General features: G+C 36.3%; 1 protein-coding gene across 6 annotated transcripts in view; it reads right to left on the reverse strand.

Annotated features, from left to right (window-relative positions):
* Carmil1 (capping protein regulator and myosin 1 linker 1) overlaps nucleotides 1-16788 on the reverse strand; it is a 325017-nt gene that overhangs the window by 140277 nt on the left and 167952 nt on the right. For all 6 annotated transcript variants that reach the window (XM_074082734.1, XM_074082733.1, XM_074082735.1 and 3 more), the window contains exon 12: nucleotides 6570-6656. In XM_074082734.1, the coding sequence (XP_073938835.1) occupies nucleotides 6570-6656 (87 nt within the window). The remainder of the gene's footprint in view (nucleotides 1-6569; nucleotides 6657-16788) is intronic.

Here is a 16788-nt window from a genome sequence, read left to right on the forward strand (position 1 = left end):
ATAAATGGCTCCATCTAAAGTCAACTGATCTAAACTGACAAGTCTGCTTCTGAAAACAATGAAAATGTAAGGAGGCAGGATTACTCTGTGTGGGGAGAACTATGTTTTATTACAGATAAGTAATTGTTACTGACATAAGCCTGCTAGTCATGGCCTTATAGCATGTGGAGTTTTATCAGGTCACCTCTTTCTTTTTTGGCAGTTCTGGGATTTGAACTCAGGGCTTCGCTCTTGCTAGACAGGCGCTCAACCACCTAAACCAAGTCTCCAGCCCTATCTGGTCACCTCTTTTCCTGGAAAAATAAAGGCTCTTTGAAGTGTGTTATTATCAAATGGGAGCCCAGAAGAGCCTGGTAACTCACTGTGACTCATACACTCCAATATCACTGATGGTAATTCTTAGGAGTGCAGGACAGGGGATATAGCAAAGTTTGTCATGTTTCCATTAAAAGTTTGTGGTTCCAAATTGTATATTTCTAAAATGGGTACACTTGTAAATTATATCAATTTTCTTGCATCTTCAGGAATTTTTTTTTTTTTTAAATCTCAACCAGCCTTAACCATCCAGAAGAGAAAGAGGGAAGGTTTTTGTCCACACCTGAGCAATGTTCAAGGGGATGAGGGACCTGGGCTCAGGAATGTCAGTAACAGCCAGATCTGGTCACAGTGCAGGAACCAAGGCAGGGACTCCTACTAAAGAGCCAAGGGCTACAGACACAGCCTCCACTGGAGCACCCTCTGCTACAGTGTGTGTTATTACTAATGGTGTCAATGTCTCATCCTCCACCGTCACAGAGATGCAAATCACTGATTCCAGTGTGTGCCTGATAAAAGCTCCTAAGCCATTTTCAAGGGTGAGTGGGCGTTGGTTATACAGAAAGAGGAGAAAGAGGCTTTGAATGAAAACTATTTTAGTTAAACATAAGGAAGAAGTTCTTAAGTGATTATAAAATGCAAGGGATTGGGAGATATACATAAGACCCATTCTTTGCCCTGGAAGAGTGCAGAGTGATGAACAAAATTAATTAGGCTCCAGAATGAAAAACTAGTGTTACATAAGGAAAACTTCTTCTTTCCAAAAAGTGTTGCTTAAAAGCCTATTGTATTCCACAGAGAGGTGCCTGAGACACAAAGACACCACCTCACCAGTTGAAGGCCAGTTCAATAGCAGACACAGAGGAATTCAGACATCCTTCCATTATCTGCAGGTTCTACATCTGTGGATTCAACCAACCATGATCAAAAATATCCCAAATTTTAAATAATACATCTGCATTGAACATGTACAGACTTTGCTTACTTGGTCATTATTCTATAAGTAAGTACACAGATTTACATTATATTAAGTATTGTAAGTAGTCTGCAGACGATGTAAGGTGCATGTAGTTTCCATGCAAAAACTACACCACTTTATATAAAGAACTCAGGAAACATCTGTGGATTATATCATCCATGGCAGGGAGAAGAAGGGGGCAGTTCCTGGAGCCGAACCCCAACAGATACTGAGGGTTAAGTGAACTCACTGTCCAGTGAGGCAACTACTATCACCAGGCAAGAAACAAGAGCATGCAAAGAAGGGGGTAGAAATTTGATTAATTGGGTTTGATAAAAGAAATCTGAATGGCCTGTGGGAAAGGTCAATTTCTGAAGGTTATCTTCTATGACTGTTTAAATGTCTGACTTCTTATAGTTTGTTCAGTTGTTAGTATGAAGCTGCTTTTTAATGGAATAAAGAGTCTGAAATGTGGAGAATACAAGACTCTTGTCAAAAAAAAAAACAAAATCACTCGTAATGTCATGTCCTTAGTGAGGTATTACAAAGCCCAATAAATAAATTCCAAAATTAGAAGGCCAAATTAGAACTGACAGCAAAATGCTCCTTGACAAGTGTGAGCACTTGGCAGGTTGCCAACATCTGAATAGACTCAGGAGAGAACCATGTTATCAGCTCAGCTCCATGCTACTGAAACAGAATGAAGGATTTCCTTCCCCACCTCCTGAGCCCACATTCACACAAGGCCTGTGTTAATAAACCCACTAATAGCAAGAAATTAGAAAAGTATAGGATTGCAAAAAAATAGGACTCTTACAGCCCAAGCTAACCACAGATTTGCATGCTGTTCTTGATTCTGGCGTCTAGTGAATTTGACTATTCTTCATATATTATTGGCGTGTTTACAGCTGGAAAAAGGTGGTACCAGATGGCCCTGCCTTGACTTAATCTGCCAACCAGCAGGACATTTGCTAGAAATCCAGAGAACTATCAGTTAGCTAACATCTGAGATAGAGAAAGGGTATTTGGAGGCAGTGAGGATGTCATGGGGAGATCTTAAAAATAATCTGCCTAAAATTATGGATCCATGAATAGAAATGTTTTCTAGGAACTAAAATATATGTTAGTCAAATTCAGCAGAAATTTAAAACTGCATTTTAATCTTAGCCATTTTGAAACTGCAAATCTTTTAAAATCTATGAATAAGCCTTTAAAAAATCAAAATTTGGGGGCTGGGGGCATGGCTCAGCTGGCAGAGTGCTTGCCTAGCACGCGCAATTCCCTCAGTTCAAACTGTAGTACTGCAAAATATGAAAGAGAAATATAAAATTTTTTAAAGTTCAAAGATAATTGTCTTAGAAAGGACAATTTATAATTTTCTGGGTCACACATTACAAAATAATACTAATTCTCAAGATACATTTCAAGGTAGACATATTTTACTGTAAGAAAGTGACTAACTGGGGGACCCTGCTTTTGAAGGATGCAGGCAATGTGGAGCTGTCCTCATTATGAGGGTGCTGAGGAGCCTGGCTTTGCCTGTGGAGCCTCTCCATTCTTAGCACAACAGGAAGGACAGGGCACCAGTAAGAGGTGGCACTGACGTACCTTGGAGTCAAAGCCTGTCCCAGGAAGGACAAATGATCACCACATCCCTGTATTTGTTCCACAGTAACAAGTAAATGAATTAAATAAACAATCAGATTAAAAAAAAAAAAAAGCTTCTGTGTGCATAAGGCCCCAGGCCTTACACCCAGCACTGGGGGAAACTGCAGGGAAGAAAACCCTCTATTTCACAAGTTAAACTAGAGCTATGGAGCACATGAAAAAGGATTGATATTTTTAATATGTAAAGAAGTTATACGAACTAAGAAAAAGATTAACACTATAAATAGAAAATGAACAAAGAACGTGAGCCAGCTACTTCTCAAAAGAAACACAAAGGACTAAAGACAAGTGGGGAAAATGACCTAACCAGTAATTGGAGAAACTAATATGAGAGCATCAGCTCTTTCATATGCTTGATAAAGAATGAAAACAAAGAATAATATCCAATGATGGTGACAGCGTAAAGAATTTATACAAAATACTTGTGGAGGAAAGGATGGTAATAAATATGAAAAGAGATTTTAAAAATCACATACCTGCCAGGTGCTAGAGGCTCATGTCTATAATTGTAGCTACTCTGAAGGCTGAGATTGGGAGGATCATGGTTCAAGGCCAGCCTGGGCAAATATTTCACAAGATCAGAGCAAAGTGAACCAGAGGTGTGGCTCAAGAGATAGAGTGCCTGCACTGCAAGTGCAAAACTCTGAGTTCAAACCCCAGTTCCACCAAAAAAAAAAAGAAAAAAGAAAAAAAAGCACATACTCTTTGACCTGATAATTCTACTTAAATAAAGGAAGTTTTAAAATGACCAATATTAGTACTAAGTTCACGTTGTACTCTTGGCATCACTAAAGAATTAAAATCTATTTAAATGCCTAGCAACAGATTATTTAAATAAATTATGGAGCATAATTCTAGACCCTGGAATAATAACAGCTGTTGGTAGTGATTGTGTGTTTACTGACATAAATGATCACAGTGCATTTTGTAGGAGGAAAGTTAATGAAATAGTAAGCACAATATAGTCCCATATATGCACATGTGTTTGCACATCAGTATATGCAAATAAATTATGGACAGACAGAAAACAGTATGGAAGACTGGGCAACAAACTGTCGACACTGACAATCATGGTTTGGTGGTGGTAAAAAGTAATTTTTGCTTTCTTATTTACACTTTTCAGTATTTTCTAAATCCTTACCATAAATATGCAATGCACTGGCAATCATCAGGAAAAGGTTTACATGGCTGGGCGTGATGGTGCACACCTATCACTCCAGTATTGAGGAGGCTTGGGCAGGAGGACAGAGAGTTCAAGTACAGCCTGAGCTACATAGGGAGATCCTGTCTTAACACAAACAAATGAAAAATGGTTTTAACAAAACTAATTTTCTTAGGTGTAAGAAGGATAATGCAAAGAGTATAAATTTACCATTAGGATCTATACATGTTTTCTGGCACCAGGTCAGAAAACACCAACTCTTGGGAAAATCCTTCCCTTTGCTAGGTTACTTTTATTCCTTAATCTTAAACATGTATGTGTGAATGTGTGCACATAAAATCATGAGACTTCTGGAATTCCAATTCAAATCACTCTTAGTGTAACTCTACATTCAGCATAATGTATATGGTTGGGTGGATACAAAGTGGGGACCACTTTGCTTCACTCATTTACCCAAGGCACATTTAGTGACAGTTTGAGACGTGCCAGTGCCAGGGCACAGAAATGAATAAGGCAAAGCCCTTACCCACCAGATACTAGAACGCAATCAAACTGCAATGCATAACACCCTAGAAGAGAGGGATTTGTATGGAACCCAGGGAAAAGAACATCTAGCTAAGACAGTGATGTAAGAGGACAATCACTGATGAATGAGAAGTCTTCAAAGGGAAAGTCAGATAGAAGTTGAATCTTACAGGGTGAGCAGTAATTCACATGATTTGTAGGTAGAAACACAGAAGTTGTCCAAGGTTGAAGGAAAAGCATATAAAAAGTATATTAAAAGTTAACGATGACAAAGACAATGGCAGTGATGTACTAGTGGGCAGCTGCTGCTGCTAGCATTTATTAAGCCCCTTGTGCCAGAAGCCATAGTGTGTTCTTTAACACTACAGATATTCTTATTTTTATTTTACAAATGAAGCAACCAGGAAGCAAAGAGGTGATGAAATCATGTTCACAGTAAGTAGAAAAGTCAGGATTCAACTGCAGGCAATCTAACGTGACTGAAAACACTACACAGAATGCCTCCAAGAGATAGAGATCAGTTAAAGAAACAGCAAGTTATTCAATTCAAGAAACTTTCATTGAACACCAACAGAGGTCTAAGCATCATGCCAGGAAATGAAGATAGAAAGATGAGAGAAGAATGGGCTGCAAGGAGAGCAAATTCTGATAGGAAAGTCCCAATATTTACATAATGATATCATACATGTGATCTATAAGTAATACAAAGGGAAGAGAGTTAATTTTGTTGTGGCCTTAGGGACAGGGAACATGACTCAGAAGAGATGATCACAGATGAATATTTTGTAAAGTAACCTGAAGGTCTCCATGAGTATTTAGTGAAGAATGAAAAATTTTTCAGGCATCTGAGCAGAGGATAAAGGAGTACAAAGGCATGGTTAAGGCAGGGTAATTTCTAATATTACTATGGAGGTGATAGTGGTCAAATAATAACAGAAATGACAGGATTTGAGGAGAAACTGGATAAATAAGAGGAGGAAATGAGCCTGGCGAGGAAAAAAGGTAATTTTCAGGGACACGAAAAAATAATGGGGGAGATATCATGGTGACCCATCAGTAAGGCCCAATACTTTTCTATGAAGCAGACAGTCCATCTGACTGTTGGGGAGGCCAACTTGTTTGTTCAAAAATGAACCAAGAAAAACCCAACCAGGTGCTTATAGGAATGTGAGGCATGAGACTGGAGCCAGCCAGGTGATAATCCACTGACTTAACGTTTAAAAATACTAGACTGCAGGTGTATTTAAAAATTATTCTCTACACTGTAAGCACGTAAGTTTAGACTATCAGATTTTTTTTTAATTTTTATTTTATTCATATGTGAACACAATGCTTGGTCATTTCTCCCCCCTGCCCCCACTCCCTCCCTTACCCCCCCTCCCGCCCCTTCCCTCTCCCCCCCCATCCCCTCACTACCCGTCAGAAACTATTTTGCCCTTATTTCTAATTTTGTTGTAGAGAGAGTATAAGCAATAATAGGAAGGAACAAGGGGTTTTGCTGGTTGAGATAAGGATAGCTATACAGGGAGTTGCCTCGCATTGATTTCCTGTGCATGTGTGTTACCTTCTAGGTTAATTCTTCTTGATCTAACCTTTTCTCTAGTTCCTGGTCCCCTTCTCCTATTGGTCTCAGTTGCTTTAAAGTATCTGCTTTAGTTTCTCTGCGTTGAGGGCAACAAATGCTAGCTAATTTTTTAGGTGTCTTACCTATCCTCACCCCTCCCTTGTGTGCTCTCGCTTTATCATGTGACCAAAGTCCAATCCCCTCGTAGACCATCAGATTTAAATTACATAATGCCTTTATCTTAAAACTGCCAGAATAATATAAGATGCGTATTTTCAAATGCAGATGCATAATGGAGAAATAACTAACTACTCAAGGCAACAAGTGTAGCAGCAATTATTAGAGACACAATGTTAAGCAAATACTATATACTGTACCTTTAGGTGATAATGAGGTTTTAGATAAATTTAAATGCTTCAATCCCTTTGGGAGTTTGGCAAATTGAATACTTAAAGAGGACACACCTGAGAAAGGAAAAAAGAGACGATTAGAATTTTCAAGTTCTCAGAATTCAATTTGCTTTACAATATATGAAAAATATGTAAAAATTAGTAAATTCGATTCCAATTAAAGTGATCATATTTTTCTGCCTAAAAACAAATCTTATTTTCTAATCATTTGGCATCATGTCTTCTTTTCCTCTGTCCTACCTATGGGGTAGGAGAAGGGGAAGACTCTTCTATATGTTAATACATATTAATTTCTGAAACTTTACAATTACAGGCATACTTTGCACCAAGTGTTCTCATAGTCCATTTAAAATGCAAATCCTCTTGGCAAGAGTGGTGTAATTGTTCCCTCTTTCTTTTTGTAACCTCTGTCTTAACGAGTTGATCACTCTTCTGGATGAGCAGATGCATGCTATTTAATTATTGTCATGAAGAATGAAATAATACTAACTATTCAGATAATGACTTCACTTTTAGCAGATGAATTCCCATACTTAAGTGGCTTATGGTTAACAACCTCAGACAGAGTATGAGAGAATATTGCAACTTCTTAAAGGTAGGTTTTGTAACTTGGAATAATTCACCAAGAATTTATAGCAGTTAAAATTAGATATACCGCAAATTTAATGGCTAAAGTGAAAGGCTGAAAACATCAGCTCACCTATTCAAGAACTGCAATGAACCTGGAGTATTTTTCTGGAAGGACATAAGGAACAGAAAAACGTGTGCCCTTCCTACAAGTGATTCAGGCAACCTCCAGTTACAGGTGAGCTATCCTCTGTCTAGGGACATGTTCTTGGAAAGGCTGCTTAGATAGTACTAAGTATATGTTCTCCTGGACTAATTCAATATTCCAGCAGCAATAAAGAACTACTGTGCTGGGTGTTGCTCTTAATATATAATTTCAGATTCTCTATAAATCTTACCAAAATTCATAAGAAATAACCACTATAGAAGTAACTTAAAGGTCATGCAGCCTAAGTAAGCCTCAATGAGTTTCCCTGAGGAAAATCAGTATTCTGGGAATCCCTACCTATCTCCCCAGAATGTTTCATTGCTAAAGAAAAACAACTCAATTAAAAAATGTTAAATGAAGTATGTCTGTATATTTGAACATGCTAACTCTTATTGTAGTCTTAAGAGAGATGACAGGTCTAATGTTTAGCTGATACACTCTTGTAAAAGAATGAATAACAAGTCAATGGGGGAAGAGGTGGACTAATTTTTAAATGTGATTAATACCAGAGGGGAAAAAAGAACAAAGAAAAAAGGGAATATTAGAATAAATAGAAAAATACACTTTCACCCATATTAATCATTAGTTGCATTAAATTTAAATGTCCTAAATACTCAAAAGTTAAAGATGGCTTATCTGAATAAAAATGTCAAATGTTTTTAAGATACACAGTTAGAAATACATGTATTCAGAAGAAGTGAAAGTAAAAGCATGAGAAAAGGTATGTGCTACAACCACCAACCAAAGGAAATATGGTGTGGCTGTAAAAGACAAGTCAGATTTTAAGAACAATTACTATAGATAATTTCATTAATGAAATAATTATAATTTTTAAATCTGTCTACTCTTATTTATACAGTCCAAAAATATATAAAGTAAATTTGACAGTAACAAAAAGAAAATACATGTATTGCTACATGCTGATGTACCCAATAACTACGAATACCCGTCTTCCAAGTGGACTTTGAACAGGTACATGTTGAGCCATAAGATAAGCCTCAATAAGAGACTATTCCTTAAGTACTATGAAATCAGACAGAAAATATTCTCTAATTGCAATGTTGTATATTTTCTTACTGCTAACACAATTATGGAATTAAATAGAAATTATAATCAAAAGTAATTAGAAAATCACCAAATAACTATAACTTAAGCAGTATATATTTCTAAATAATACATGAATTAAAAAAAAAACAAAATGGAATTTTTTTGGGTGGTACTGAGATTTGAACTTAGGCTTTTGTACTCTAGCCACATCTCTCCCTGTAATAGAAAATTTTAAATATTTTGAGGTAAATAAAAACTATCATGCTAACATTTTTGAGAGGAAAATAAGAAATTTGGAAAGCAATTATCTAATTTTCCCCTTCAGGATTCTGAAAAAGAATAATAAATTATGTCCAGATAACCATTCTAAACAAAAAGAAGTAATGTATTTGGAAGAAACCAAATACATCAAAATAAGCCATAAAAATAAACAAATTTAACAAAGCTGATTCTTTAAAAAGGCTAACAAAAACAACAAATGTCACAAATGCAGGTAAAAAAATAAGTGTGGGCACACAGTAGGAACCCTACAGACATTGAATAGACAACTGAAAACACACAAAAAATACTATTTTAGAAGAAATGAACAAATTCAAGAATACAGATCTATGCACTTTTGGGCAGTGCTGGGGATTTTGCATGCTAGACAAATCCTCTACAACTGAGATACATATCCATTCCCAAGGATACAAATCTGTAAAATCCTCCACAAAGAGAAACAAAAGAAGCCAAATTTAACAGGGTACAAACTACATAAGTCAATACTTAAGAAATTCAGGAAGAGCCAAAGCTAATCAACCATCAGAATAGCAATTACCTTCTCCACGTGGTGAAAGGAATCCCTGGAACAAACCCCAGGGGAAACTTAGGTAGCATTGGTAAAGCTCTATTTCTTGGTCTTTGTAGTGGATGCATAGGAGCATTCACTTTGCAAAAATTCATTGAACTGTAAACTTCATGCTATAATTTGGATACAGAACATCCCCCAAAGGCTTTAAAGACTTGGTCCCTAGGGTGGAGGCATTGGGAGGTGGTAGACCTTTATGAGGTGTGGCCTTGTAGAAGTTACTTAGATCATTGGTGGCATGTCCTGAAGAGGTTTATGGGACCATTATCTCTTCCTCTTCACTCCCTTGCTGGTAAAGTGACTGATTTTGTTCTAACATGATCTCCTGCCACTATTTGCCACCTCAACAAAGGCCCAAAGCAAAGAGGCCAGTCAATCATAGAATGGAACCTCCAGAATGGAGAGGCAAAACAAACCAAGTTAATTTATCTCAGGTATTTCAATACAGTGATGTAAGTTGATGGAACATTCTTGGGACTTAGGGACTTTTTAAATATGTATTATATACTTCAATGAGAAAAAAAGTTCAAAATATTTAGACTGGAAGAATCTAAACTAGACTAGACTCCCACTTTTAATTTTGATAGTTGTCATACTTGGGAAATAATTACTTCTATTTTCCTCTATTTTACTTTCCAAAAGCATATACTACAAAAATATTAGTTAAAACAATATCCTTAAAGCCATATTCCAGATCTTCAAACATTCAAAAATATTACCAACTAGGCCAAAAACTTATCGGCTAAAATTCATCACTAAATTTCAAATTTGTTATCCTCAGTTGATTTATTTTGCTTCATTCTTTGAGAGAACAATTTAAAAACTCTTAATAATTTCTGGGTCAGACATACCCTGAACACTACATAAATCTATAAATGCCTACACTCAAATCAAAGACCAGAGTGGAATATTTGTTTTACACTGCTAAAGATGCCCATCCATCCGTTCATTCCTTAATCATAAATACCTTTAAAAAGATGAAGGAAAACAAAAACTAATAAATAATCCAGCAATATTTTTCCTAGAAATGTAGCACACCAAAAATAACACAAGTGATAAATATTTATGCTTCTAAAATCAATGAAGGTGAGTAAAATCATGTGGGATAGTTATTTTTCTTTAAAAGCAGGTCCAAAGGTAAACAGGATTAAAGCTAGAGAAATAAAAGCAAAGATAATCTGGTTAATGTATTTTTTGATCAAATTGAAACAAGTGATTAGAAATACATAATGGATACTAAAGTGTACACCTAATTGAAAACATGGTTTTATATCCTAGAAGAAGAGATTATAATGAATTATTTCTCTTGGTGCTGAATAAAGAGAAAAGAAAACAGCTGAGATTGTGGCTCAAGTGGTAGAGCACTTGCCTAGAAGTGGGAGGCCTGGAGTTCAAACACTAGGATCACAAGAAAATAATATTGAAAATTTTTTTAAATAAAGATAAATACATTACAGGACTTGGAGATAGAAAGAGTAAGTAGTGATGGTGCAACAGTTATTATTTTAAAGAATCCAAAATGGATTATTTCTTTCTCTCTGGATGAAATGTTTTACTATCTTTGGCATCCACAAAACATAAATATATTTCTTCTTTCAAAAAATACCCTTGCAGCTGGTGGACTAGCTGAAGTGGTAGAGCACCTGCCTAGCAAGCATGAGGCCCTGAGTTCAAACCCCAACACTATCAACAGAAGAAAGGAAGAAAGAACAGGAGGGAGGGAGGGAGGGAGGGAGGAAGGAAGGAAGGAAGGAAGGAAGGAAGGAAGGAAGGAAGGAAGGAAGGAAGGAATAGCCTTGCTACATGCTAATGGAATGAAAGACATTAACTAGGGGTCAAGACTATTCATTTCAGATAACTTAACAGGGCTGGGCATGTAGCTCAGTGGTACAGCACATGGTTACTGCGTTTGAGGCTATGAACTCAACCCCAGCACTAATAATGATTATTATTTTATTACTATAATTATGAAAACTAAATTAATCTATGAGTTTTCTCTCTGTCCTTTTATGGACAGAGCAAAACTAGAGTAAAAGAAACTAGTCATGTCTGGATAGAATATTTAAATAATCATTATATAACTATAACTATGCATATTTTAAAATGGCACATTTTTATTTCCACATCATGGAATTTTTGCCCATGGGGATGTTTCATATATACTTCATATAACCTATTTTCTATTACGCTCTATTTAGAGATATAGTACACTACAGAGGATGAGAAAATATACTCTAAAATCATCCATTCCTTAATTTAAATTGGACTGCAAGACTGCAGAAATCTCCCCCATTTCTTAAGACTTTATCCATTAAGCCACAAGAATAATGGCATTAAAGTCCCATTGCTGGAATAATGCATGAAAAACTTTAGAATAGTGACTATCACTCAGGAAATGCTCAATGAGTGCTACCTACCATAAGAGAAATGATCAGGCATAGTATAAAATGTAGTGAGATGCAATCACATACACTCAATAAGAAAGACCCTTTCCTTAGTTCAGGGTTTACAGAACATGAAATCTTGCGTGTTTAACTGGACAGAGAAACTCTCTAAGGTAACTTGAGACTGGGATTTAGAAATTACTGTGATACGGAGGAATTTCCATATAGAGAGAAGTAGAAACTGAAGAATTCAAAATAAACAGAAGTGGACAACCAAGGCAAAGAATAAACATGGAAAGTTTTTTTTTTTTTTTTTTTTGCTGGGACTGGGGATGGAACCCCAGGGCCTTGCACAAGCTAGGCAGGCGCTCCACCAATGCATTACCTCCCCAGCTCCAAAGATGACTTTCAAATATAGCCACTGAAAAGAGAAATATGTGATGTATTTTTTAAAGGTCACAAGTTATAAAAGGACCCTATCTTAACAAAGTTCAGAAATGGAAGTCTTGGAAATGGGAATAAATTGAGAGTCACTGGCAGCCAAATAATCAAGAAAAAAAAAGTATATTGTCACTGTACTTTCTGAAGTTACTTAATGATACCATAGAAGCAACTGATCAACAGAAAATGTCCTTACAAGGAAAGGACAGAGAAGACTTTTAAATTTTTAATTAAAACTACTCAATTTAAATGTTTGAGTAAAAAATAAAGTAAAACATAGCCTTTGGAGATGTAAAATAAAATAAAATCTATTGATAAAAACTTTCATTTGGAGATTTTACTGGATTGATTTCCTTCCTAAGGATTTTTTTCTTTGTGTCAAATTTAGAAGAAAATGATGGTCTAAATTTTATTTTTCCCTTCAAAATGAAACTATCATTAACTCCCTCTGCTTCAAAGTACTTTTGTCTAATAAAACAGTAATTATAAAATATTTAGCATGATAATTTGCTATCTGATCTTATTAACTTGTAAACATAGGAAAATTAAACTTGACACTGCAAATTTCACCCTATTAATCATGTATGCACTTGAAAGCCTTTAACACTGTATAAAATTCTAACATGGATATTCTGGCATCATTATGATTCATGTGGTAGAAAATGGGTTGAGGGTGGGTCTTTGTTAATTTCGAGCATCAATATTAATAATTTAACAAAATCCTGCCTGTGGAGTTCTAGCAACATGACTTGGGGAAACAAAAGTCTTCTTTCTTGTCTGTTAGAAAGTGGAAAGATTGGAACACTATAGATAACAGATCACAGTTGAGTTAGAATTTTTAGATTTCCACCAATTCCTGCTTCCCTATAAAGTTCAAAAACAATAAGAAAAGTAGTGAATAAAGAAATAAACCACAATGCAGTATTTCCATTTTGAAAATAAAGCTGAGAGTAAAGAACAAGGAATATAAAAAAAAAAAAAAAAAAAAAAAAGACATTGAAAAATTGAGGTCAACATACCTAACTTAAATGTTCCAAACTAAAATGTATGGCATTTAAAAATACTGCTTTACCCTATAAAGGGTAAAGCCCAGATGTCAGTAAGTATGGCTGACATGATGAATCTAAAGAAAAGTACCTATGCTTTGTGTCTGTCACATGGAAACCTGAATTTTAAACACTGTAATGATTATTTAAGAAAATTCATTGACATGTATGGAATAAGCCAAAATTTTTCAAATAGTATGCCACAAATCAGAAAAATTATAGTCCCCTAGTATGAGCGACTAACCAACTGACTGACTGAGTAGTCAGGAAATCCTAGAAAAGAGTGTGAACACGTAGTATTAGGTACCAGTCTTCAACTTTGTGCATCGAATAAACAAAGAGAAGAGCGAGCTCCATTCTCAGAAAATACTCAACTGGGATCCATGATGGTCCAGTTAAGTCCCATGAAGATGACTAACCATACCCTGGTTCAACACCTGATCAGCTCAGAAGACTCTATCACAGAACTAGTTAATAAAGCTTAATGAAAGCATGAATTCTAAAGTTTTTTCTACCTTGAACCAAGTTAACAACAAAATTTTAAGTTGACATCAAAATACAAGAATCTTCTACAAAAGTAAATACACAAACATATTAGGAAACAAAACCCAAAGTTCCCCTGAATAATGTACTGTGATATTTTTCTATTATATTCTACTTCTTTTTCTTTTTAAACACTTGTCATGAAAATTAAATTGATTCCATGGCCAGCTAATGGGTGTTGAGTGACAGCCTGAATAAACACTGGATAACAAGAAAGCCAAAAGCAAACTGGTGAGCAGGCTCAGCTTTGCCACCAGGATAACAACAGCTTGTGTTTGCACACACACGAGTTTGAGTGGTCCAGTCACTGCCTGTACAGCTCTTGCAGAGTAGTCATTAAGCATTCGAAGCCTTACTCACACACACTGTACACTGCTTACTAAATCACCAGAAGTCTCTTAATAATCACAGTGCTGTGGGCCTGTCCTTTATACACTGGAATGACAAGGAGACTGAGCTGTAAATAACAAAGATTGCCATGTCAACATTCATACCACAAAATCAGGAGCCAAACTTTCTCTCTGAGAGTTGCCAAATAAGTCCCAAAGTGGATGGTTCAGGTGCAAAGTCAAATTCTATTTGGCATTTAAATTCCTCAAATTTCTGTGCTACTAAACTGCTAAGATCCCATTTGCCTTGTGTTTCTTTAATTTTCTCAAAAATAATCTTCACTAGGCTCATCTCTCTTCTATAACACATGACTTCCTTATAGGCTCCTCCCCATCTTCCTTAACTATTTTCAAACATAAAATACTGTCATTGAAAAGCTCAGAAATAAAAATTTATTCTCTAGGTTGAAATTTCAATAAATATTTTACACACAATTTGATTTCTTATGGAATTTCTACCCATGAGTAGAAAAGCTCCCAATCATCTTTCAGATGAATAACCTGAATAAAATGAACCAAGAAATAATTTGTGTTAAGGAGACTCAGTCCCTAGAGTGAAGAAAGGTGAGGATGAGTGTTGGCAGCTGTCCAAGGGCACTGGAAAATACAGCAACAGATGAATCTAAAAGGACCAGAAATGAAGAAAGTCTTAGTTTATGAAAATATTTTAGGAGTATCAAATTCTGAGGGTATGTGAGAACCCACACTGGAGAGGTGATATGTTTACACCGCAGGATAAGTAAACATCCTCGAAATGTTTCAAGATTACATCTGTGAATGAACAGCAGGTAGAAGAAAAGATACGCAAAATCAAGTCTTACAGGAAGGAATTTGGAGGAAAAAAGCAAAGAAACATCCTCTTTGAATACATACTTTCACTCCATACAACAGAAATCCCTATAAACTCAACCATACTTTCCAAGTGCCATTTTTAAAAACTACATAGGAGACTGAAGATTAAATGCAATCAAACTCAATTTAAAGAAAATATTTATTGATTATGGACAATGCCTTACACCAGATGCTGTGAGTCTTAGGAAGAGGAAGGCAGACCAAGAAGGGGATGACAGGGACTGGGTGGTAGAGGGGTGGGGAAGGACTGTCCACATTTAGTTATAATGGGGGAGAATGCAGGAAGGGCCATCACAGAAATTCAAAGCAAAGGGCTTTCAGGCAAAATCTTGATAAAAGAAGCTGTACCTGAGGTGACAAGCTGCCTGATGTGGCTGCATCTAAAACTCATGAAGTACAGAACGGGATGGGAAATGAGAAGCCTCAGACTCATTATTCCTTCACCAGACCCACAAGCACAGACAATATGTGGTCTCTTGAATCTGTCTTCTTTCACTTAATATTTTTGAGATTCATCCATGTTATAGTAAGAGAACTTATTCCATTTTATTGTTGACTGGTATTTTATGGTATATACCACACTTTTTTCACCCACCGATGAACATTTGGATTGTTTCCACTTTTTTGTCTGTTATGTATACTACCACTGTAAACTTCTGTTCACAAGTCTTTGTGTTGACTGTGTCTCATTTCTCTTCAGTGACACCTAGTGTGAAATTGCTGGATCTTCTGTTCCACTTTTTAAGAAACTCTAACCAGTTTCCAAAGCAGCTGCACCAGCAATGCATGAGTTTGTTTGCTCACATCCTACAACACTTAACTTTGATTACAGCCACACCACTGGCTGTGAAATAGTACTTCACTATGGTTTTAATGTGCATTTCCCTAATGACTAAGCAGTGCCCCCTTCCTGGTCTGAATTTTTCTTCCTTAAGGACCTGCCTCCAAGCATGACCTCCCTCTACGATTCTGTCCTGCAAGTAGGTAAATATGATTGATTCCCTTCCATCTTAAAACAAAACCAATACAGGTCTCCTGACAATTAAAGGTGATGTGTGTGTTTTCCACTTTGTCACATTCACTACCCTGAAACATTTGACTAATAGAAAAAACAACAGTTTTTCCTCAAGAAATTATTATACCCCAGAGAAACTCCTGTTTCAGCACTGTACATGCATTCTTTTCAGCTTCGGCTTATTCCATGAAGGTGCTTTGCATGTGATCTAGTTTCGTAATTCTCTCTCAACCTTCCTACAGATTCACTGCTTTACATGATGGGCATTACCCTTGACCAAATAGTTTGAATACCTCATGGGTTTCTTTTTCAATACAGAGCAGTGTTCATATGAGGAACAAAAAGCAAAACTGTCTATATCAGTATCCTCAGCTCAGCTGAATCATTAATCTTCATCAAATATATAACATTGAAAGATGAAAGGCCCTTATTTAACAAAGCTGGAAAACATTTGCAACAGAAAACAAAAACAAAATATTCCCTCTAGAGATAAAACACTTCCTCCTTAAATCCTATCCATCCATGTTCCACTACTGAAAATTCAGTCTCACATCTCCCTCACTACATCTACTAAGTCTTCCCTCTACCTATGTAAACATTTTTAAGCCAGATGTGGTAGCTCACAGCACTCAGAAGGCTGAGGCAGGAGGATCTAGAGTTTGAGGTCGGCCTGAGACACATAGTGAGACCCCCACATCAAAAAAAGGAGAAGGGGATTGCCTTGGGTAGGCCTGCTCCAACAGGTAACCTATTTAAAAGAAACTAAAGCATCAGTGAGATATGCTCTGGTTGGCGCCTAAGATAAAGCAAATGTATGTGATGTGGGCAGGGGGAGTGGGAGTAGAAT

This window comes from Castor canadensis, chromosome 8, assembly GCF_047511655.1.
Source record: "Castor canadensis chromosome 8, mCasCan1.hap1v2, whole genome shotgun sequence".
Lineage (NCBI taxonomy): Eukaryota > Metazoa > Chordata > Mammalia > Rodentia > Castoridae > Castor > Castor canadensis.